At 46.9% G+C, this 24,827-nt stretch overlaps 1 protein-coding gene across 1 annotated transcript; it reads right to left on the reverse strand.

Annotated features, from left to right (window-relative positions):
• Nucleotides 1–444: 444 nt before the first annotated feature.
• Nucleotides 445–24,733, reverse strand: TEKT1 (tektin 1). Its single transcript, XM_083172100.1, has 8 exons — nucleotides 23,956–24,733; nucleotides 19,411–19,627; nucleotides 18,411–18,576; nucleotides 13,038–13,166; nucleotides 7,356–7,493; nucleotides 5,303–5,525; nucleotides 3,402–3,598; nucleotides 445–1,578 (listed from the first exon to the last, which is right to left on the reverse strand). Exons 2-8 carry the CDS (start codon nucleotides 19,598–19,600, stop codon nucleotides 1,419–1,421), a joined length of 1,203 nt encoding a protein of 400 aa, XP_083028226.1. The 5' UTR covers nucleotides 19,601–19,627; nucleotides 23,956–24,733; the 3' UTR covers nucleotides 445–1,418.
• Nucleotides 24,734–24,827: the final 94 nt, after the last annotated feature.

A 24,827-nucleotide genomic window follows, 5' to 3' on the forward strand; every position in this document is an offset into this window, starting at 1 on the left:
TTCAGTCAAGTAAAGGTATGAGCCTCAAGCATTAATAGTAAGTGTCCCCAAGGGTGGGCATTGTTGATGAACCCCTTAATATATATCATTTTGCATATAGGCATGGCCCTGCAGGAAGAATGAGAGGTCTCACATCCTACTACAATTCATTTATCACGCAAAAAAGGGGGAGGGGTGAAACCACGAGTCACTACACCGGGTGACACCAACCCCTGAAAATAATAGAATAATTGGCAAATGTGGTTGAAAAAGCACATGGCAGGGGAGTCTGGCGACAAGAAAAATAAATTACACGTATGGTGGGAAGTTGATTAAAGAAGAGCTTGCACTCAATAGAAAGGGACAACATTTTGGAGCACAAAACTGAATCCAGTCCATCATAAGCTGGCAGTTCATATTCCCATCCTCTCCATGATGAACTGTAAAATAAGTCGTATGGGGGATATAAATGCATGATTTTATTGTTTATGAACACAATTATCTGATACATTTCACAGCAATTACTCATCTTTGGTTTTCTTCAGTCCATATTGCCAATATTTAACTTGATGCTGCCTTTACTATAGAGCAGTGGTTCCTAAACTTTCTTGAATCACAGCACACTAGCGTATCATCATTTTTTTATGGCTCACCTGGGCCAAAAGCTTGTTACTGAGAATTTCAGAAGGAAAAAAAAAAAAAAAAAAGTTGTGTTGTCTATCCCAGTAGCAGTTTTTAGCTATGGGCTGCAGGGCTGCAGCCTGCCCAGGTAAAATCCGCCACTGTAATGACGCCAGATGCAGTCTGTGAGACTGCACTGGCTTCACTGTGACTGGCAGTGACTTCCTATTGGAAGTCCGACCTGCCAGTCACCAAGGCAGTTCCATTGGGAGGTGTTCCCTCCCTCCAGGACGCCTTTCTGCGGGCTGACAGGCAAAATCGTCATTTGCACATACGCAGTACCTATATCGGTACTGCACACGCGCTGGTCCCGGTGCCTGGCATTTATATTGCACAGGCGCCGGGACCAAGATTCCTTCTATAGGCCGAAGCAGCCCATAGAAGTTGGCCGCATGCACAGTACATATGTTTGCACTGCGCATGCGCCAGTTCTGGCGCCTGCAATCATAGGAGAGGCGCCATGGACGGGAGGCGAGAGGCAGCGTCGGCGATAGGGGGAGGGGGTGCCTGCGGCCAAAGGCAGCCCCCTCCCCCAAAAAGGTAGGAGCCACCACTGACACGGACCATAAATAATATGATTCACTCCAGGACCACCAACCTATGCCACCCCTGCAAGGGCCATGTTGGCACCCCAGTGTGCCACAGCACCCAGTTTGGGAACCACTGCTATAGAGTATGCTTAAAACAGATTAGAAATTGTGTACAGAAGTCATATGTCCCAATTATTGGACTTTCACAAAAATGTGTTAGAACAAAACTCAGAAGTTGTTGATTGAAATGGCTTCTCTCAGCTGCATACATATTACTTCATCGATGTACAGTGTATTCTCTTTGACCTGGATCTCCTCCTCTAGAGACAGTTGGGTACGGTTCAGGCCTTTCAGCTCAGCTTCTGCCTGGCTCAGGGTTTCACGTAGTCTGAAATAAAAAAGGGAGGAGGTCAAACTGGGGATTAATTCTACCTGCATCAGGGACGTGTGGTGAAGTAAATGGCTGAGGAGTCCCTGGCAAGTACCAGAGCCAGATTTGCACACAATATATGAGCCATGGAGTACATGCCGGCATTATACACATGTGCAGCAGTATATACTGCTGGAGATTTGCTGAGTTTTGATAAGAGATGTGCTGAAAAGGAAGCCAGGTGAGGCACAGCCTCACCTGCCATAGACTTTTTACTCCAGAGTTTTGACTATAAAATTATTAGAATAATAAAAAAAGGATTTTTTTTAAATATATTCTTTGTATTTTTTTACATACTTTATAAATTAAAAACTCCGGCATATACGTTAGTACAGGGGTCCCCAAACTATTTTGCTCTGGGACCCCATCAGGCAATAAAAATAATTATAGGACCCCAGCAAGTTACTGCAGAAGGTCATCACATCACATGTGTAGTCAGCAGACAGCACATACATGGCAGCATTGTGGAGGCACAAAATGATGAGAGGAGTCTAAAATAACAGACAATTCAATAGATTTTTCAGACTCCTTGAGATTAGAAAAGTCATCAGATTGATGGTCAGCAACATGGAGGTCGGGACCCACTTTGGGGTTAGGACCCACAGTTTGAGAACTGCTGCGTTAGTATGCCAGGAAAGGATGTGCCTCACCTGCCTCACCCCACCGCACGCCACTGACCTGCATAATTGGAAATTAACCACATAGACCACTTATTTCTGCTCAGGGGGCACTTGAGAAGTTTTAATAAACAGGCAAGGGCTGCACATAACCTATTTTGTGTTTATAATGCATAGCAGTATCATATATATACTGTATATATATCCAGTTGATGTATTTAGAGTGGAGTGTCAGCAGAGATATACAGGTGCCGGACAGGGTCCCAACAGTTGGGATCCCGACTGTTAAAACACTGACGGACGGGTTCCCGACGGCCACCGGCTATTCTCCCTCCTGGGAGTCCACGACCCCCATAGAGGAAGAATAGAATAGGTGGCGAGTGTAGCGAGCCACCGTGCCCTCAGCGTGGCGAGCACTGTCGGAACCCTATACCACACCCGAGATATACATACATAAACACACACACGTACACTCCTGGAACTCCACATGAAATAAATCAGCTGTGATGTGATGCGGCGGGCACGCTGATCCAAGGGAGGGGGGGGGGGACTACGGCCCTCGTGCTGCTCTGGGAGCCAGGGGGGGTGATGCGGCCGGCGTGCTGATCCGGGGGGGGGATATGGCCACCGTACTGCTGGGGGGGGGATATGGCCGCCGTGCTGCTGGGGGGGGGGGGGGGGGTCAGTGACCGCCGCTCACCTCCATCGGGGGGGTCCTTGCTACCAACTACCGCCCCCCCCCCCCAGTGGCCACACTGCCTATCGGTGGCGTCGGCCCTGTGTGCGACAAGCTTTCTGCGCCTAAATGCACAGAAGCTGAAATTCATGGCCAACTTGATGAGGTGTGCAGTGATAACGTCATGTCACAGAAATGGATTTAGTGCACTGCCTTTGCCAACAGCAAATGTTCAAGACGAGCAGCGGTCTGGTCGGCCCACCACAGGTCAAATCTGTTGCCGTGAATTAACGTGGCTGGCTGTCATGGGGACAGGGCTTGGTGACGTCAGCCTTAACCCGCCCCTGAAACATAGCCTTGTCCCGCCCCCTTTCAGTCCTCTTCAGGCTTCTAACGGAGAGGAGGAGGAGTTATAAAAAGTAGGCGCCTGGGGCAGCAGGGGTGGGATTGGGTAAGATGGGATACACAAGTGCTTCAACCTGTCTCACCGTTCTACATTTCTGGAGATCTCCTGGACTTCACTGATAAGTCTGTGCTGCACAGGGTCCTGACATAGCTCCACATTAGGCCTTAGTGATCTTGTTTCTAGGCGAGTTTGAGACACTTTGATGGGTCCTTCTTTATCTGCAATGGCCTTCGTGCAACTTTTTATGTTCTTTTCTTGAGAACTGATCTCATCCATAACCTTACAAATAAAGGAAAGAGAGCAGATATTACTTAAAACATGGCTGACAATATTGAAAATGTTTTTTTTTTTTTTTATTCACAATCTTTATTTATAATTTTTAAGATCATTCACACTCCAGGTACTTCCTGGTAATAATAAGTATAAATAAAGGTTAGATTTTTTAACTTTTTCATGTTTTTTGTTTACAGTTACTGTACTGTATATTACTTACTCATGGGCACGCCACAGACTAGTTGATTGAACCGGTATTTAGAACATACTTGCCTATTTTTCTATGTCCTCTCTGGGTTAAGCTTGGAGAGGACAAACAGGTAGGCTGTGATAGTGGCAGAACACTTTTGTCATTAGGTCCATCCCTATTGTAATAAAGTGCAGCAAATTGCACATATTTGAATATTGGACGGGGCCTATGTGACAATTAATATCGAATACCCTCACCGTGTTTCACCTCTCTGCACAAACTGCTGATTCCTGTAAAATGTCCCCATTCTGCCCACTTTACTTGGAAGTGGAGGGAATGCGGGAGGAGTGCCTACTCTTCCGTGGGGAGAACCCTCGATTTTGTTTGGATATTCCACCCTGGACCTTCCTAACAAATTGGGATTCTCCCATGGTTCTGGCAGTAGGAAATTATGATTTAGGATTAATCTCTATGGCAGGGGTTCAAAAGGTTATTTGAATTACGGCACGCTAGAGCATCAAAATATTTTCAGCGGCACCCCTAGGCCAAAGGTTGGTTATCGAGAATTAAAAAAAAATGTAATTAAATTAAAGTTGTGCTTGTATGTCATCCTTAGGCCCAGTTAACATGATTCACTTCTGTTTATCCACATATTTTATAATTGGAAGCCACAAGCACTGATTTTGCCTATTACATTGACCATGAATAATATGAATTGGTTCTAGACAACCCGAGTCACCCCTGCAAGCACTCCGAGGCACCCGACGGAAGCCACGGCACACAGTTTGGGAACCATTGCTCTATGGCAGTGGTTCCCAAACTGTGCGCCTAGGCTCCCTGGGGTGCCTCGGAGCACTTGCAGGGGTGCCTCAGGTTGGTGGTCCAGAACCAATTCAAGTTATTTATGGCCAAGGAAATAGGCAAAATCAGTGCTTGTGGCTTCCAATTAAGAATATGTGGGTAAACAGAAGTGAATCATGTTTCTCACCACATAAGTGGACCTAAGGAAAACATTTAAATCACAACTAATGTAATATTTTTCCTGAAATTAGAAACCAACTTTTGGCCTAGGGGTGCCTTGAAAAATATTCTGATACTTTAGGGTGCCATGATTCAAAAAGTTTGGGAACCCCTGCTCTATGGTGTTAATAGACCTTCCAATTAGCATATACATTTACCTACACAAATTGAAGCTCTTATGTTGAGACCAATGTTTATGTTTTAACCAAGAACTGGTCACATTACTGAGGCACCCAACAGCAGTGACAATGCAGAGGTAGGAATACAAGAATACGAAGACCCCAGGCATTCAAGAGTTTCTGACTGATGTTTTAAAGGGGGGAATTATTTAAAATGCAAGAACAGCAGGCTATTACAGTTCTCCTATATAGCACTAAAGGTTGCACGATAATGAAGATGTGGGAATCCATAAATATGTAACAGGAATAAAATACAGAAAGTTTTGGGCACCACAGGGTTTGCATCTGTATAGTAGCCATTTATTTGACTAATTTTTTTACCTTTGCCAAGTGAACTTCCAACTTATTTTTTGCATCCTTTGTCTCCGCTACGCGGGTTTTCAGTGCCAAGTTGACGGTATCACACTGCTTGCTCATGTCACTCGCTGTTTCAGACAGAATGCTGTCAGTCATGGCCCGTAGTGCAACTGCATTGTTCCTCTGCTTCTCTGCTGCCACAATGTTGGTGTTGCTATAATCCTCCCATTCAGTGGGTGTTACGGAGCTGGCAATGCAGAGATAGCTGTGAATATCCAGTGGTTATACTGACAAATAGCAATAGTCAAAAAATATTTTGGATTCACTTTTTTCCACCGGAAAACCTGCAATGTTGTCCAGTGGCAAAAGGTGTAAAGGTGCCCATACACTAGTAAGATTTATCTTCAGATCTGGCAGGTTGAAACAAAAACATGGTTATGGATGAGTGACAGTTTGCCAGTTTGCCAGCATTTCCAAGCAAATGGTCAACTGTCATTTGCTCTCATCCATAACCAGGTTTTTGTTCCAACCAGACAGATCTGAAGATAAATCTGCATGTGTATGGCCACCTTTAGAGTCAGCAAAAAGAGGATGGACCTCTCAGGTGACCTTGGGACAGCAATGTAGCCTGGTTGCACGGACCCCCATTTTCGATACTTCGGGGGCCATGGAGATGCAGGCTGCCCCAAGAGACCTTAAGTCTACAGTGCCGGAACAGACTGGCTGGTTGGGTGCTGCACACAGATCCTTTCGATACTTTGGTGTCATCCTGGTGTAGCCTGCACCCCCTGCACCTTCCTAGGGACGCCACTGATGTTGGCACCACCGTATATGGGGCCTGACTAATGTGTATGTAAGATGCGTATAGAGATTTAGATTTGGGTGGTGTAGATTTTTTTCTGTGGGGTAGATTTATTGTGGCTGTTTTTGCATGCACAAAAGTATGGTTAGAATGGAATACCTGTAGCGCTACCTTCTGATAGATGGAATTTAACAGTATGTTTTTACAATGGTCGTTACTGTATATACAAATTGTCCACAATAATAATAATAACCTTAATTTATATTTATATATATATATATATATATATATATATATATATACACACACACACACACACACACACATATATACATATACACACACACACACACACACTAGTATTTACAATATATATTGTAGAGTTATAGTTAAATCTCCTTTTTGCATGTTTATTATACATGTCCATTCTATGTACTTTTGAACATATTAACTAACATCGGTACTTGTGTATTATAGCGGCCCCCATCGCATCGCATACCATAAGGCATGCGATGGTATGCGATGCGGCGCGATATTGTACAATGTCATACAATTTTTAAATTGTATGACATTGTGTATGGCATACAATGCCATACAATGCGATGCGATGCGAAATTGTATAAGCACCCTAATGGGTGCTTACAATGTTAAATGCACCCCCACGCCACCCACCCACCCCCCCCACTATAAACGTGAACCCGAAGCGTGGCGAGCGCAGCGAGCCCGCGAGGGGCGTCGGTACGCATCCTCCGACCTTTTCATACCCCCACTATCCACGTCGGCGTGGAGTTGAAAATAGAAAGTGTGGCGAGCGCAGCGAGCCACCGAGCCCGAAGCGTGGCGAGCGGACGCGGATACCTTTACAGGTATCGGCGTCCCCTCGCGGGCTTCACAGGTATCCGTGTCCCCTCGCTGCGCTCGCCACACTTTCTATTCTCAACTCCACACCGACGTGGATAGTGGGGGTATGAAAAGGTCGGAGGACGCGTACCACTGCGCTCGCCACGCTTCGGGTTCACGTTTATAGTGGGGGGGTGGCGTGGGGGTGCATTTAACATTGTAAGCACCCATTTGGGTGCTTAAAAGCACCCTTTAGGGTGATTATACAATGTTTCATTGCATAGGGGGCCAAAATCGCATCGCGTCGCATCGCATCGCATGCCATCGGGTGCATGGCATGCGATGCGATAAAAACATTGCGCGATGTACATCGGGGGCGCCGCTATAATACACAAGTACCCTAACATCTATACAATTCCACATAAGAATCCTTACTTTCCCTGGACATAGTTGGAAGCGTATTGGATTTCTGGATGGTTGTTTGTTAATGTGCTGCAGTGATCATCGATTTTTAAGGCTTGGAACTTATCAGTGAGATCCTTCTCCAGCGCGTATCTTGCTGATCGGCTCAATCTGCAAATGTCAGAGAATAAATAGGCCATCGATTAGTAACTAAGCTTTACGATTATTCATGTAAGAATTGCAGATGAAAAATTAGAACGTTGTCCAACATGTTCTAACAAAATCGCGGTGAAGCGCCTCCTGTTTTGGGATGCAGAGGCCATCGCTGCCTCCACATTGCAGACCCGTCCTGCACATGCACAGTATGGCTCTGGCACATGCGCAAAGTACCGACCAGTGTCAATGTGCCAATGGTGAACACGATGATGCAGGACACAATGGTGCGCCGCTGATGGGCTTTCTAAAAACACTGGTGGTGCTACGGGATAAGAAACTTTGCGCCTCAGAGTTTGCACTCTCCGGTACTCGCTAGTACACAATTGTATGTCTGAAACTAGCATTTGCATATCAAGCCCACAAATTTGACAATGGACACAGCAATGTCCAATCAGGCCTTTAAGCACAGTACACACTAGGCGATTAATCGGATGATATATTGTTCTAATGTGGAACGGAACATTATATATAGGCCAGACGGCACAGTGTGTACCTGCAAGCTTGCCCTCCATAGGGATGTTCCCTGGGTACGTACTGTCAGGAGTTTTAAATCCAATTGTAAAGTGCAACGGGATATGCTGCGCTATGTAAGAAACGGTATATAAATAAATATGTAAATAAATGCCCAATGGGACGACCCCGGGAACGATGGCCTGCAGTTTAAATGTAGCGAGTAACGAACGATACATAGTGCAGTCATCCATGTCATTGTGCAGTGTGTATAGACATCACACATACACACACACACACACACACACATATATATTCGCTGGGGTCACACATCGTTTAGCGTGTACCGCGCAAAAGGCTCCATATTGAGGAAAAGGAATTCGTAGATTTATTAAGCTCTGAGAAGTGATAAACTGTCTGGTTTTTATCACCGACCAATCAGCTCCTACCTGTTAAGCTACAGGCTTGGTTTGAAAAATGACAGGTAGGAGCTGATTGGCCAGTGATAAAAACCAGACAGTTTATCACTTCACGAGCTTAATAAATCTACCCGCTACGGTGTGTAAGGGCAGCTTCAGAGGATAATTACATCCTTCTACTGTCTGGCCGTTTATCTGCAAATAATTGTAGAGCAATTCTATTTGTTCCATTGTTCTACAAAGTATCACACCAAGGACAGAAGACAAGTAGCTTTCAATACGTTATTGCACATAGCATCCGTTAGCACATCCTCAATCACCTACTTTCAGTATGGGAAATGCTAGCAGACTAGTGTCACCGCCAATATAGTTGACTATATTGGCGCTGGTCACACAAATAGCGGATACACACAGGACAATATCGGTAACGAGGTCCCTCCCTGTAAATGCAGCCTCAAGCGATAGTCACATTTAGCTGCATGCAGCATTGTTAATAATAATGAGCATACACACTACCAGTTCTTTATACAATATCGCTCAGAAGGGCCCTTCTGGGGAATAGCTTTTTTTAAAAATCGTGTAGTGTGTATGAGACTTTAGCAAAAATAAGAACGACAAAAAGGTAAAAGTAGAATGAATATTAAGCTATTTTTCTCTAAAATTACATTCATTTGCAGGACTTTGGGCCTGATTCAGACCTGGTAGCAAGGCTGCAATTTTTGCAGATGGACAAAACCATGCTGAACTGCAGGTGGGGCTGATGTAACATGTCCAGAGAGAGTTAGATATTGGCAAGGTGTGTTCTCACTGAAATCTAAATTGCAGTGTAAGAATAAAGCAGCTGGTATTTACAAATATCTCCCCCAAATCTAACTCTCTCTGCACCTGTTACATCTGCCCCACCTGCAGTGCAGCACGTTTTTTTTCCAACAGTTACAGCCTTGCTTACAGGTCTGAATCTGTCCCTTTATTCCCAACATCATTTCTTATGTTGCCTGAGATTTTGGGTGGATTTCTCCTTCAATTTGAATATGGCTGCCTTTATATCCAGCTAGACCACACCAGTGGCATATCTACAATGGGTGCTGGGTCTGCCTTACATATGGGCTCCTGGGTACAGAGGGTTAAATGGTCCCGTCCCCCCTCCTCCTTAAAAATGTCCCGGCTTTGCTAACGCTAATGAGCCGGGACCCGGCTCCCGGCTTTTGGGGGGAGGGGTGTCACTTACCAAGCTTCGCCCGATGCCATGCTGCTTGCGGCCACGCATGCTGAAGCCGCTCAGTCCCGGGTGACGTCACCCGAAAGTGACCAATGGCCATATTGACTGTGGGCACTGGGCAGCCAGGAGTCGGTGGCTGCGGCCGTGGGCACTAATCGCTGTGGTAGCGCGGCCCGATGCCCTCGGCCCAGCCAGGGGAAAGCGACGTCCCAGTTAGGGAAAAAGCGGACAAATCAGTACCGGCTCACCGGCCAATCCCCCCTGATGTCAATACACTTACCTGTTGCTCAGAATGTCAGGAGCTCTCCTAGATCCCCACCACACCACCCTTGGAATAATACCTCAGCCGGTTACTTTTATGTGGCTAGTATCTCACAATACTTGTATCCCAGGAACAGTCTGATCTAATCTCTAGGAAATATGTTGGCGCCAATATATATACATACACACACACAAGGTAAGAGGAACTTCACCTTGCATATAACAGAATATTGGGTTTATCTATGAATAATGTTCTCCAGGGGCACATTAATACCCCTTTCACACCAGAAATGCAGAGACAAAACCGGGAATTACATTCCCGGGACAAGCAGGGACATTCCCGGGTTGGGACCCATTCACACATGCTTTTGAAGCAGGGACAACCCGGGTCGGCACCTTTCACACTGAACCCGGGATGACCCTGCATTTCTATTAGAATAGCATTGAAAATGGCCTTTTTTAGGCTCACATTAGATTATTGATTATTAATAAATAAGACACAAAACATTTGTAGTTTTCAGCCTCTGTTTACTTGTGTAAAACAAATTAAGGTACTTGTTTCCTAGCACGGCCACACCGATTTACATCGGGGTGGTCGTGTCGGAAAAATCGGGTCGATCGCATCGCATGCAATGCGATCGACGCGACCGACCCGATTTTTTGATTGAATGAAATGTAAATCGGGTCCCTGGGACCCGATTTTACATTGGATTCAATGTGAAATATTCCCTAGACCCCCAAATTAACGACGTAAACCCCACCCCACGATAGACGCCAACCCGAAGCGTGGCGAGCGCAGCGAGCCCGCGAGGGGCGGCGGTGCGCGTTCTCCGACCTTTTCATTCCCCTAATATCCACGTCGGCGTGGAGTTGAGAATAGAATAGTGTGGCGAGCGCAGCGAGCCACCGAGCCACCGAGCCCGAAGCGTGGCGAGCGCAGCGAGCCCCGTGAGGGGACGCGTATACCTGTGAAGTTATACGCGTCCCCTCGCGGGGCTCGCTGCGCTCGCCACGCTTCGGGCTCGGTGACTCGCTGCGCTCGCCACACTATTCTATTCTCAACTCCACGCCGACGTGGATAGTAGGGGAATGAAAAGGTCGGAGGACGCGCACCGACGCCCCTCGCAGGCTCGCTGCGCTCGCCACGCTTCGGGTTGGCGTCTATCGTGGGGTGACGACGGGGACATCTATAATGTGAAATGGGTCATATTGGCCCATTTCACATTTTTTTAAAGGTGAGATGGACTTAATCAAGTCCATCTCATCTTGTGCCATTATAATGGCACAAGACCGACGCGATCCTCCCGATTTCAATGTTAAAAAATATTTTAACATTGAAGCCTATGGCAAAATCGGGGGCATCGCGTCGGTCGCGTCGGGACCAATGTTAATGGTCCCGACCGACGCGATGCCCCCGATTTTGTACCTTTGCCGGCAAAATGGACCTGATTTCAAAGGAAATTGGGTCCATCGTGTGGATCGTGTACCTTAACTTAAAGGTACACGATCCACACGATTGTGGCCGTGCTAGGAAACAAGTACCCAAATTAAAAGGCTTATGAAAGCATCGGTACTTGTGTATTATCACGGCTCCCACGATTTCCATCTTATGGGATCTTATACAATTTAAAATTGTATACCATTGTATATGGCATACAATGGCATACGATGAGATGAGATTTTAAATTGCATAAGCACACTAATGGGTGCTTTCAAGGTCAATTGGCCCCCCCTATAAGATTTTTAATTGTATAAGCACCCTAATGGGTGCTTACAATGTTAAATGCACCCCCACGCCACACCCACTATCAACGCCAACCCGAAGCGTGGCGAGCGCAGCGAGCCCGCGAGGGGCGGCGGTACGCGTCCTCTGACCTTTTCATACCCCCACTATCCATGTCGGCGTGGAGTTGATTTTATATAGTGTGGCGAGCGCAACGAGCCACCGAGCCCGAAGCGTGGCGAGCGCAGCAAGCCCCGCGTAATACTTTACATGTATTACGCGTCCGCTCGCCACGCTTCGGGCTCGGTGGCACGCTGCGCTCGCCACACTATATAAAATCAACTCCACGCCGACATGGATAGTGGGGGTATGAAAAGGTCGGGGGACGCGGGCTCGCTGCGCTCGCCATGCTTCGGGTTGGCGTTGATAGTGGGGGTGCATTTAACATTGTAAGCACCCATTAGGGTGCTTATACAATTAAAAATCTTATAGGGGGGCCAATTGACCTTGAAAGCACCCATTAGTGTGCTTATACAATTTAAAATCTCATCTCATCGTATGCCATATATAATGGTATACAATTTAAAATTGTATAAGATCGGGTCCCATCGCAGCACATCTCATCTCATTGCATACCATCTTATTATGGTATGCAATGAGATGGGATGAGATGGGAGCCGTGATAGTACACAAGTACCAAAGCATCTTCCCCTCTAATGATTAATAGCTCTCTCGCCTCCTCATTTGTCCAAGACATGGCACACATTGCAGGCTTTAAGGGGTTAAAATGCACTTCTGGGATCTGTGGTGCTACAGAACATGCACACTGTCTCCCTGCATGCTGTATGCTGTCTCTGGGCGTGTCTGTGAGTGTCCACCACAACAGGAAGTTGCCCTGCTAGCAAATCAGCACTAGCAGAGGCAACACGGGAAGCAGGGACATGTCCCTGCACCTTTCACACCAGCCAGTAACCCTGGAAGGACCCGGGAGCAACCCTGCTACCTAGCAGGGTTGAATTGCCAGCAAATTAACCCGGGAATTTGTCCTTGGAACCTTTCACACCAGAGCTAGTCCCGGGTTGTTCCCGGACTCAACCCGGGAATTTAGGCTGGTGTGAAAGGGGTATAAGAGAGAGGAAAGGGTCCCGTGTGCAGTGTCCATCCAGTCCCTCTCCTCTCTAGCAGGCAGTGCAGTATATTCTGAGCACCAGAGTCTATTGTGCATGCACATACCGGAAAATGGCAGCCACACCATATACAATACCACCAATGTAAAATATAAGTGTATCACCATAACAAGGAATGCTACAACAATGCTGTGTGAATATGGTCATTTCCACGTTTATGTGGGTATAGAACTGTATTGTTATAATGAGGAATGTTTTAGCAAAACGGTTCCAGTATACAACAGGGTGGCGAGTACTAACCTGATCTGCTCAGTCATCTGCTCTAAAGTCCTCTGCAGCAAAGCCACCACACCCTGGATCACCTCCACTTCCTTGATGAGCTCCCGTTCCACTTCATCATGAACCAGGTCTATTCCAACTCTATTCTCCCTATAAAATAATAATCACTCTGCATTATGGTCAGTTATTGGTAAGTAAAGGCAGAGAGGTTGCATTCACCCGAGAATCTTCTGTCATGTCACAGGCTATGGACCTTTTTTAAGTCCGTTCGCTCAGACCCCTTCGTTCGCAAGGGGTCCGATGTTTAGCCTCTGCACATGTGCAGGGTCATTTCTGTGCATGCGCAGACGCAGGGTGCGTGCGTCCACGGCGAACAAACTGTAAAATTGTATGTCACTTCCTTACAATTCCGATCCAATACGTGTTTCCATGCACATCGGATCTGGAGATTGTCAGTGCTGCAACAAAGATTTATCGGACCCGGGGTGGTAAATAGGATCACATGCTATACATCATGTGCAAAATGACCGCATACGCCATTATTGTACTAGCAGCGCCAGGGGCGGATTGGCCGGTGGGCCGGGCCAAAACGCTGTAAAAACGGGCCAGCCGTGCGGACTGTTTGGGCACTTTGCCCACATCCAAGATGGCCACAGGAGGGCTGCTGCGCATGCGTGATAGCGCACAGCACCTCCCGTGGTACTTCGTGTGCGGCATCAGCGCGGGCTCCCACTGCTCGCGTTCCCCACCTGGAGGCAGCAGAGCAGGTGAGCCCCCCCGCCCAGCACAACAAACACCGCCCGCCGCCTCGCTCCCCCCCGGCATTACAGGAGCACTACACCCGGCAGCCTCCGCCAGCACCCACTTACCAAATCTCACTCTTTAATTTCCCCCAGTATGTGGGATTGAATCATTGGCCACAGTTTATTTACAACACGATGCTTAAGGTGCCCACACACTAGAACGATTTTTGGGCCGATTGGCCGATTTTCGATAAATCGGTCGATATATCGGCCGATATTTACCGATAATCGGTCGAAAATCGGTCAAAAATCGGCCGATGCTCGCTCCCGTGGATCTTTTGCTAAATCTTCTGATCTTACGTGCTGCACAAAAGATCAGAAGATTTAACAAAAGATCCATAGGAACGCACACGGGATCTTAAGAAAAATCTTTGGTAAAGATGTGCACTTGCCTGAAATCTTTTGTCCAGATCGGACAAAAGATTTGAAGGCTAATTTATGCGCACATCTTATGATCACAGATCTTTCTAGTGTGTGGGCACCTTTACACTTGCAGAGTAGGGACAGAGATCGGTAGGCAAGCAACCTGTCAATGACCCTCATTGATTAATGATGTGGGGCATGCCCCCTGCCTATGCTGTGTAGGCCCTTGTGAGCCAGCCCCCGCTGATCTCTTGTGGCGCTATATAAATAAACGATAATTAATAATAATACGATGTATCCTATGCGATTCTACACCGAGGAGCTGTCGGGTCAGTTGCCTGGGTATCCTATGCAAGGCTCGCATGCGATACCTCGTATTAGTGTTTGTTGGCCTTAAGGGATACAGTCAAACACTTGTTTAAATTACAGGGTAATGCACACTAGTGAATCAGCAGATGCATAACAGAGTTACAGGGAGATGTATCAAGTTCTAAGGAGGACAAGTGGAGATGTTGCCCATAGCAACCAATCATCTCCTTCTTATTTAAAAAAAAAAGAAACAGATAAATGATAGTTAGGAGCAGATTTGTTACTATGGAAACTTTTTTAGAAGATTTGCTACATCTACCTCTTAACTCCTATTTCATAATGACTCACGGGTAATGAATGTTATACTTTGCACGTATTGAATTCACATACATTTTTAATGCATGTGTTATTTATTTATTTATTAACAGTTTCTTATATAGCGCACAGTCCATAGGCGAAACTAGGGGGTGGTCCGGGGGTGCACCGGACGACTTAATAGCCGTTTTTGTAGCTGAGGGATGGGGATTTCCAATGAGCCCAGCCCGGTGTCTCTAGCCCCCTGGGAACCGGAGATACTGCCAGGCAAAGCTGGAACGTTTTCCCTATAGGATAACATGGGACCCGCTAATTCCGACCCCCACTCAGTTCAACGGCTGCCAGTTCCCCCTTCGGCATCACTGAAGCTCGAGGTTGATCTGAGTCGAACCCAAATAGCTGGGCCTTCAATCTGATACCAGGCTGGATCCATATGGGTTAATTGGTTCCAGGGATATTGAGGTTAAACCGTTTTTTTTAAATTTCTTAAATGTAATTTCATGACTGTTTATGTTCTTTGAGGGCAGATTTCTCTGGAACCGAACAGCCCAGTTTCACGGGACCAATATCATTCGAAGCCAACTCAAAAGTTCTTCAATATGATACTGGTCTCATGTAAATGGGTCAGTTGGTTCTGAAGATATAGCTGGTTGGTTAAAGGGGGGTAGGGAGAGGGGAGTGGTTGTCTCTCCCCCTCACACCAGAAAATGCAGGGACTAGGCTGGTGTATAAGGGGTCAGCCTGGGAATGTCCCTGCATGATCCTGGGACCATATTCCCGGGTAAATCCCTGCATTTTCTGTTGTGAAAGGGGTATTATTTTAAACAGCCGTGACCTGCAGTGCTCTGAATACAGCCGGCAGCCCCCTGCTCTCTGCCCAGCTGTCAATGACTGTCACCCCTGCAGCTTCCGCTCCAATTCATGTACCCGCTTTCACCTCAGCCCCCCCCCCCCCTTTAATCATGTGGTCCCGGCGCCCGGTGCGCTCCCCCGACGTCATGCACAACAACAGCGCACACAATATTTCAAATGTCCACTTGGCTAGAGGGGACACCAGGAGGGGAGTGGGAGCGCGCTCTGCGCTGCGCTCTGCTCCTCTCCCCATAGAAGCAGCTGCACCGCTCTCCATCTCTCCCTGCAGCAGCAGCGAAGGCTCATATAAAAATTTACAGTAAGTGGCACTTTTGGGGGCATTGCTTAAGGGACGCTACATATGGCGGTATGTGGGGGCATTACACATAATGTGTGGCTTAATGTGTATGGGGCATTACGGTGTGCAGCATCATGTGTAAGGGGCATTATGTGTGCAGCATCATGTGTAAGGGGCATTATGTGTGCAGCATCATGTGTAAGGGGCATTATGTGTGAAGCATCATGTGTACTGGGTACTATGGTGCGCGGCATCATGTGTAATGGGTACTATGGTGTGCGGAATCATGTGTAATGGGTACTATGGTGCCATCAAGCAAGAACCCCCTAGCAATGAGCACGTAGGTAAGCAGCACTTATGTGGCAAATATGTAATGGGCTTTACGGTTTGTTATATAGTATGTAATGGGCATCATGGTGTGTGGCACAATGTGTAATGGGCATTATGGTGTATGGTTTTATGTGTAATTGGCATTAAGGTGTGTGGATTTATGTGTAATGAGTATTACGGAGTTTGCTAAAATGTGTAATGGGCATTACTGTGTATGGTCTAAAGTGTAATACCACACCCCTTTTTGTGATGCCACGCCTCCTTCCCATGAGGCCGCACGGCTACGCCGCGCAAAGGTCCCCCTGCTATTATGTCTAGATCTGGGACCACTCATTACCATAATTCTAGATTCGCCTATAGAGCACACTTATTCCGCAGCGCTTCACAGAGAATATTTGAACAATCGCATCAGTCCCTGCCCCAGTGGAGCTTACAATCTTTATTCCCTACCACATGTACACGCACACACAGACATTCTAGGGTTAAATTGTTAGGAGCTAATTAGCCTACCAGTATATTTTTGGATTGTGGGAGGAAACCGGAGTACCCGGAGGAAAGCCACGCAAGTACGGGGAGAATATACAAACTCCACATAATTAGAGCCATGGTGGGGAAAGAAGCCATGAGCTCAGTGCTGTGAGGCAGTAATGCTAACCATTACACCATCCGTGCTGCCGTGTGAATTAATAATGCACAATATGACAGTGGGTACTGCAGCATATGAAATCATTACCTTCAGGGGTGGATTGGAAACTAAAAGTGGGCCTGGAAAAATTTATAGAAGTGGCCTCATGTGGTCGGCACCAAATCAAATGTAGGCGGAGCCAAAACCTAAAATAGATGGGAATAATACATTCCTACACTTGTGTGGAAGCCATTGGTTTCAATATGCTTGGCAGTCTATTGGCCCCCAGACATTTAAGCTGCTCTGACAAACCTCAAACCTCCACATTTAAAATAATAAATGACTGAGGGCGGGATGTATTAACATACATCGCCGCCCCTCACCATGCCCCCGCCACGATGCTAGCGCATATGTACTAACATATGCGCCTAGTATCGCAGGGAGGTGACAGAGGCCCCCCGCGATACCAGTGATGTGGTATGCGGGGGGTCTCAGTCACCTCCTGGGCTCTTCGACGGTTCCCGGTGTCTCCTTCTCCCCCCTGCACCCGTAAGGACATCCCCAACTGTGACATTCTGCTGGGGGAGGAAGAGCAGCACGGTGGAAGGGGAGTGGGGTAGGAGACTGCGGCGGACAGCGATAGAAGCCCATAGGCTTCTATAGGGTATCGCTACCCAAAGGTGGCAATACCCTGCCCTGCGATGACCCAGTGGCCAGGGATAAGTACATTTGAAAATGCAGTAAAACGGGGGTTTTACCGCATTTTCGTCTTAGTATATCCCGCCCTGATTCTGAACATAAATCCAAAAACCTCCATGAAGCAGAAAAACAACTCATTAACAAAATTCCCTAAATATCTTCACCCCTCCCCCAGTGGAGCCCTGACAAAACCCCCGAAATATTTACACGCCCAGATAGTACCTACTCCTGTCCCTTTAACAGATGGTTATAGATGGGCACCCGCCAAAGAAGAGTTTCTGCAGCATTGGGTACTCTGCCTACAGGCAAAGGTTGTTTATGTGGGAGACGGGTGGGGGATGCAGGGCCGCTACAAGCCCCCCGCCCGCCCCAGGCAAACCCCGCGCTAACCGCCCGCACGGGGGGGGTGGCGCGGGCGATACAAATCCCCCCCCCGGAGCGCAGGTGGTGCCGCACAGAAATCCGCCCAGCGGGGTGCGGGCGGCGCGAGGGGAGCAGCGTTGATTCACGCCACGGACGGGATATGAGAGGGGAGAGGGAGGAGGAAGGATGGATCACAGACTTACCTACTCCCCGCTTTCGGGTACCTCTCTATGGTACCTCGGCGGCTCAGTACCGCCCTCCAGCTCCAGCGGCCGGCGCCCTAGGCAAATGCCTAGTCCTGCCTAGTGGTGGCGCCAGCCCTGGGGGGATGGGGCTACTTCTTTAAAAAACGCACTGGCTGACAGGTGGCCTCACATGTGCGTCAGCCTCCCGGGAATCTTCCCTATAAGGTGGATGGCCAATCCGCCCCTGATTACCTTTCCAATAAACACTGCTGTGCTATAGACAGGGGCTCAATGCAACTCTCCAGAGCTTTTTCCAGGCGGATCTTATATGCCAACAGCTGTTCTATCTCATTAACAGTGTCTTCAAGCTTGTTGTCCAACTCCTTCTTCCAAAACTGGATGTCCTCCAACCTCTGTTCTGTAGAGACAATGTCACACGCTCAGTCGGTCCACATGGGAGTAAACTTTCAGAGCCACATTTTGTAATTATGCAATTGGCTGTAAAGCTGCTTGTATGAAAACAAAATGATGTGATATTATTATGTTATATTATCCATAAATCCAGATGGACAATGGAATTACACAGGCCTGGTAATGTTACCCATCTGAAACTTCCAAAATAGGCAGTATGGTCAAATCACAAAGACCTTTGATGTTGTATTGGTATGTACAGTGATATCAGTGGAACACAGAATAATAAGCACTTGTACAGGGCTTTCTTGAACATTTAATAGAAGGGCCAGGTGTATGAAGGCTTGAAAAGTGATAAAATGTTAAGAGATTAAGGGGCAGATTTATTAAGCTTGGAGAAGAGATAAACTAGAGATAAAGCGGAGAAAAGGTAAAAGGAGATAAAGCACCAGCCAATCAGCTGTGTTTGAAAAAGACAGTTGGGAGTTGATTGGCTGGTGCTTTATCTCCTTTTACCTTTTCTCCGCTTTATCTCCAGTTTATCTCTTCTCCAAGCTTAATAAATCTGCCCCATAGTATCAACCAACCAACCAGCTCCTGTCATTTTTCAAACACAGCCTGTAGCATGGCTGGTACTTTATCATTCTCCACAGTACATCTGGCCCTAAGGAGGTCATCAACAGTGTATTTCCAGCAATATACACAACTGGCAGTGTGAGCGCTCTCTTTCCCACTTCCACTCAGCATGGCGCAAGGGTCATCTTCCAATATATAGGTGTAGTATAGGTTTTTAAGTAAAGAATTAGAATAAAAGGAGAGATCCTGGAAACAAAAGCTGTACCTAGTTTCTTGTTGACATCTTTTTGAGATTTCTGGGTTGTTCTTTCAATCTCATCGACTAGCCTTTGACTTTCAGCAACCAACCTCTCTGATCGGGACCGTTGAGCCTCAGCACTGGCATAGCGGGTGTGGTTCGCATTGCTCCACTCTTTCGGGAGGAACTTTGGTGGGAGCTGAACCAGTTTAGCCATTGTCCGACGTCACTTTGTAAATCGAATCTGAAAATAAAACAATGTTCCAAATGGTAGATGTCACCCTAGTGGATATGCAGGTATTCAGTTAGCAGTGGTAAATTTGAAGAGGATAACGTATTCAACAAGTGCTGGGAGATGACATTGAACAAGATCATTAATGATATTGTTCAGTGTGCATGCACTATATAGTTTGCCCGGTGGTGGAGCAAATCATATAGTGTGTACCCAGCTTAACAGTCCAAGAGGCTACAGTGTAATGTCTCATAACTAGCATAACTATCCTGATTTACGCAGTACTGTCCTTTTTGTTATGGAATGGTTCCACATCCCGCCCAGAGGCGGCAGTGTCCCACAGTGGCGGGGGGAGGGGGAGTCTCCCCTGCCCAGCGCAGCAGTGAATATATTCAGCAGGTGCACAGCATCTATTTCAGGACAAAGAGGGGCTGGGGGCATGGCCAGCAGCTCACAGAGGTAGCAAAAGCAGGGGCAGGCCTTGTGGGAGCAGCACAAGCATAGGCCAAGCCCCCAAATTTTGGGCACACATTTTCAACGTAGGCATGGTCTCACAAGTTGGGAGGTATGATGAAGCCAGTAACAGTCATGTGCGCACTGAGAAATGCCAGTCTAGTGCAGTGATTTTCAAACTTTTTCTAATTGGCCCAAATTGGCAGGCTGACCCTGCAGACTGCCTGTTCACAGCGTCAGCTCCTACACCTGTCACTGAGCAGGAGCTGGCATTTTGGTGTCAATCCTCTTCCGGTGACAACAGGGTGCGGCCTGTATATTAATATGTATTGTATACAATTTTAAAAAAAACTATGCTGATTCAGACTGAGCGGGCCAAAAAATCGGCCCAAATCGGATGTGATTGACACCCCATCCGACCCGATGCGTGGTCCAGTGTGCACTGGGTCGGACCCTACATATTGAACCTGTTTTTTAGCACCCACGATGTATTGGTCCGATCCGGAGGTGTGTGCCAGTGGTGAAGCTGGCACACACTTATATGAAGGGGGCGGGCAGCGTGGGGTCCGGGCTGTGGGTGCAGCGGGAGGGAAGTCCGCAGTGTCTGAGAAGCGCTGAGCAGACAGTGGCGGCAGAGCGTGATTTTTATTTTCAAAAGATAGGCTTGTCGCTGATTGGCTGAGAGTGCTCTCCATGAGGCCACACCTTCTTTCTGGGTGCAGCCAGAGTTTAGTTTCATAGGTACAAAGGCGTCCATTTAGGAATCAGCTCACCGTTATGATAGATATCTATGCTCCTGGTCAGTGCAATAGGTATGTAGGCTTGTGGACATGTATTTACTAAAGTGTGGGTTTACAGGAGTCGAGATCAAAGTTGACTTATTTATATAGTACCTTTTACAAGACAATAGCTAGAATTTGAATATTTCATATGGGCAACAATCCTACTTCTATAAACCTACATTTTAGGAAATACGCCCCATGGTCTCTTTACAATAGATATGTAGGGGTAAATTCAACTGAAGACGGAGGCTGCGAATTGCCATTGCAGCGGCAGTTAAACACCAGTAGCAACCCTACTCGCACCCTAAGTCCGGACAATTTTTACCCTGATATAAAGTGCTCACAAGTTTGGTTAGGCAAACCCATTCACCCTAAACTGAATTCCCACCATAGGCCCCTGATCATTACAATAGATATTTAAGCTCCTGGTCTCAGTACAAAAGATATGTAGGTGGGATGTAGTTGGTATCCCAATGGATTCAATGCTGTTGGTCAGAAAACCAGTACTGGAATCCTGACAGCCCCCATACATTAGTCCGATTTGTCTTAAGGTGCCCATACACTAGTAAGATTTATCTCCAGATCTGGCTGGTTGGAATAAAAACATGGTTATGGATGAGTGACAGTTTTGCAGTTTTCCAGCATTTCCAAGCAAATGGTCAACTGTCATTTGCTCTCATCCATAACCATGTTTTTGTTCCAACCAGCCAGATCTGAAGATAAATCTGCGTGTGTATGGCCACCTTTAGGGACAAGTCGGACCTGATTTCCCCTGCAGCTCCCCGGGAGGGGGACACACGATTAGGCACTTGATGTGCCAAGTTTTGCATATGATAAATCGCATGGATTTATCATATGCAGTCTCTGGGGTGCTGCAGGAGCCGTGCGGGGACGTCAGCGGGCAGGGGAAGCCGACTAATAGAGAGCCAGGCAGAGGGAGCAGGGGGAAGCTGCGTAGGAAGCCGGGCAGGCGAGGAAGCTGTTGCGGTGCCAGCGGGAGCAGGGCGCCGGGCAGTAGAAGATGCTGGCTGCCGGCCAGCGGCGGGAGGAGCAGAGAACTTAAAAAAAAAACACCCATACAGATGAATAGGAAGCCATTGATTAGCTGAGACCTCTCTCAGCCAATCGCTGATTGGCACTTCTGAGCGCAACAGCTTCTTCGCCTGCCTGGCTCCCTACACAGCCTCCCCTGCTCCCTCCGCCTGGCTCTCTATTAGCCGGCATCCCCCGCCCGCTGCCATCCCCCGCACGGCTCCGGGCTGCACATAAAATTTAGTAAACCTTATGTGCAGCCCATCCGACCTCCCGACTCCAACCCAATGCGCACTGGACCACGCATTGGGTCGGACGGGATGTCTACAAGTGCGATTTGGGTCGATTTCACGGCCCGATTCATCCAAATCGGGTGAAATCGTGCCCAAATCGCATAGTGTATGGCCTTTAGAGTAAGGCTGAATTAAGGGGATTCTAATACTGCTGTTGTGTCATGTGACCACCATCCTTTTAATCACTGGTCTGCCATACACAACCCATGTAGGCTCCTGGTAGAAGTACAATACATATGCTGGCTCCTAGGTGGAAATTTACTAAGATAGGATTTTTATTTCACATGAGATGTTGCCATGGACAACCATTGAGAATCTACTTATTTATTTAGCACCTTCTAGAAGAAAATAGACACTATCTGATTGGTTGCCCATCTGAAAAAGACCCCCCCCCCCCCCAGTCTCTACAATCATTATATGGGACATTTTGATGTGTTTAACACAAGACTATAAATAAAGACATTTATATACATTTGTTATACAAAACATTACTCTTTGTTGGCATATGTACTAAGCCTTGGAAAGGTGAGTGATAAAGTACCAGCCAATTAACTACTGTTATTTTAATTTTATCAAACACAACTTGTAACATGACAGCTGGGATCTGACTTTATCTAGGAGGTACTTTATCTAGGCTTAGTACATCTCCCCTAATGCTCTCTCTCTTTTATTCCAACAGTATAAGCACAAAATGCACTGGAGCCTCCTTCTCGACAGTGATGCCTACAGCCAAACAGAGCACAGAAGCAGCACTACAGATCATTGCATCCAGAATGCTTGTATCTAGAACTTAAATAATCAGCCAGTGTTGGCTAGACAGTTGCAGTGATCTTCTATGGCAGTGGCACCCTGAGGTGCCTTGAGCATACCTCCCAACATGACCCTCTCCAGGAGGGACACAATGCTCTGTTCCTGGACTTCCCCCTGAATGCAGTGGCGTAAGTTTGTTCCAGTTGCCTGGAGGCAAGATATATATTGGTGCCCCCCCCCCCCCCCCCCCCACACACACACACACACATACAACCCTATATAACCTTATATAAAATATATATTTATATTCAGGTAGATAGATAGATAGATAGATAGATAGATAGATAGATAGAGAACACATATATATTTTAGAACTCAGCCACAGAAGCAATAACGTTGGCTTTTAAATAACTGATTTAAAATTCCAGGGGGAGGAGAGGTGCCCCCTTGGGAGCAGGAGCCCGGTGGCAGATGACTCCATTGCCTCCCAGAGTTCTGCCTCTGCCTGAATGTATGATTGCCATCACCTGTGTTGCACTTAGTTAATTGATAAGAAAGGTGTTTCAAGTGATGCAATCATAAATTAAGAGGGAAGACCAGAAACAGCGCATTCTGTCCCTCCCGGAGAGGGTCATGTTAGGACTCGGAGGTATGCAAACAAACATTTAGAAGAACTTTAAAGTGCAAAAATACTAATCACAATGGTTAGAAAAGGGGTGTTAAACACTCATTATTGCTACACAGTATAATATCTGGAATAAACATCAGGTTCTTCATTCAAAAGCTCTTCTGATTGTGTTTTGCACACTGCAAAGTTAAGGCAGCTTGTGCAATAAAGCCTGCAGTTAAAAAACTGGGGCCCATTTAGCTATTTAAAACTTGTTGCATATGATTAATAAGGAGGACTATAAATAAATAAATAAATAAATAAATAAATAAATAAATAAATAAGGATGTCTTTATAAAATATCTGTTGCAGCAGGCAATTTGTGCCTTTCTGTATAGATAGCAGTGATAACGGGCCTGATACCTTCTTCAGGGGTGTATTTGCAGGATGTCAGCCCGGCAGCTCCCGATGTAGAGGAGTATTCTCTCAGTAGCTCAGCCTCAGCCTCATATCCCAGCCATCCAAACAAGGGGGTCACCATAGCAACAGCAATGACGCGTCTCCATGACACCAGGGGCTGGACCTTTAAATCCCACAGAACGCATTCCTTCCTCTCCTTCCTGTCAGTGCAGGGATGGTGTATGGCGCTGTATGGTGTCGGTGGCCAAACCCTATTGTTTCCTATTAGATTTATCAGAAGCCCCCTGGTGCCTCTTTTGATTAGCAATATAGATAAGTAACTGATGGGACAGATAGGTGTCTCCTGCAGTTATCTTTTATGATATGATAGTCTATGACAGATAAGTAATGTCATACTTATATTATGTTAGAATGGGTGTGAGTCGTGCTGGAAAAACGTATCACAAAGGATTCAGCGTGTATCTAGTATCTACACTCCCTGCGACATCTGAGTCTCCCATAATTGTTATTGCCAGGTAAAATGTGTAATGATAACACAACATACAAACCCCACAGACAAATGTAGGCTATTTATGTAATGCCTTCCATGATTTCCTGATCACATAATTAGCTTAACAGCAGCAGGTATAGGATCACGCCAGGGAGATGACATGCTGGAGGTAAGACAGCATCAGTCAGTCACACACAGCCCCTGCTACTCGCCTTATCTGATACTCGCCAATCATAAAATCGCCCTACCACTTGCGGTAACCAACCAGTGTCCAGGGAACCAACCAGTGTCCAGGGCCCGCCCGCCCCGTTTTTCGCAGACACCCCTACCAGGACGAGCTTTTTCAGCCCACCGCTCCATCCAATGAGAACGTTCATTCTTTGTC

Source organism: Crinia signifera, chromosome 2 (genome assembly GCF_055691185.1).
Source record: "Crinia signifera chromosome 2, ASM5569118v1, whole genome shotgun sequence".
Lineage (NCBI taxonomy): Eukaryota > Metazoa > Chordata > Amphibia > Anura > Myobatrachidae > Crinia > Crinia signifera.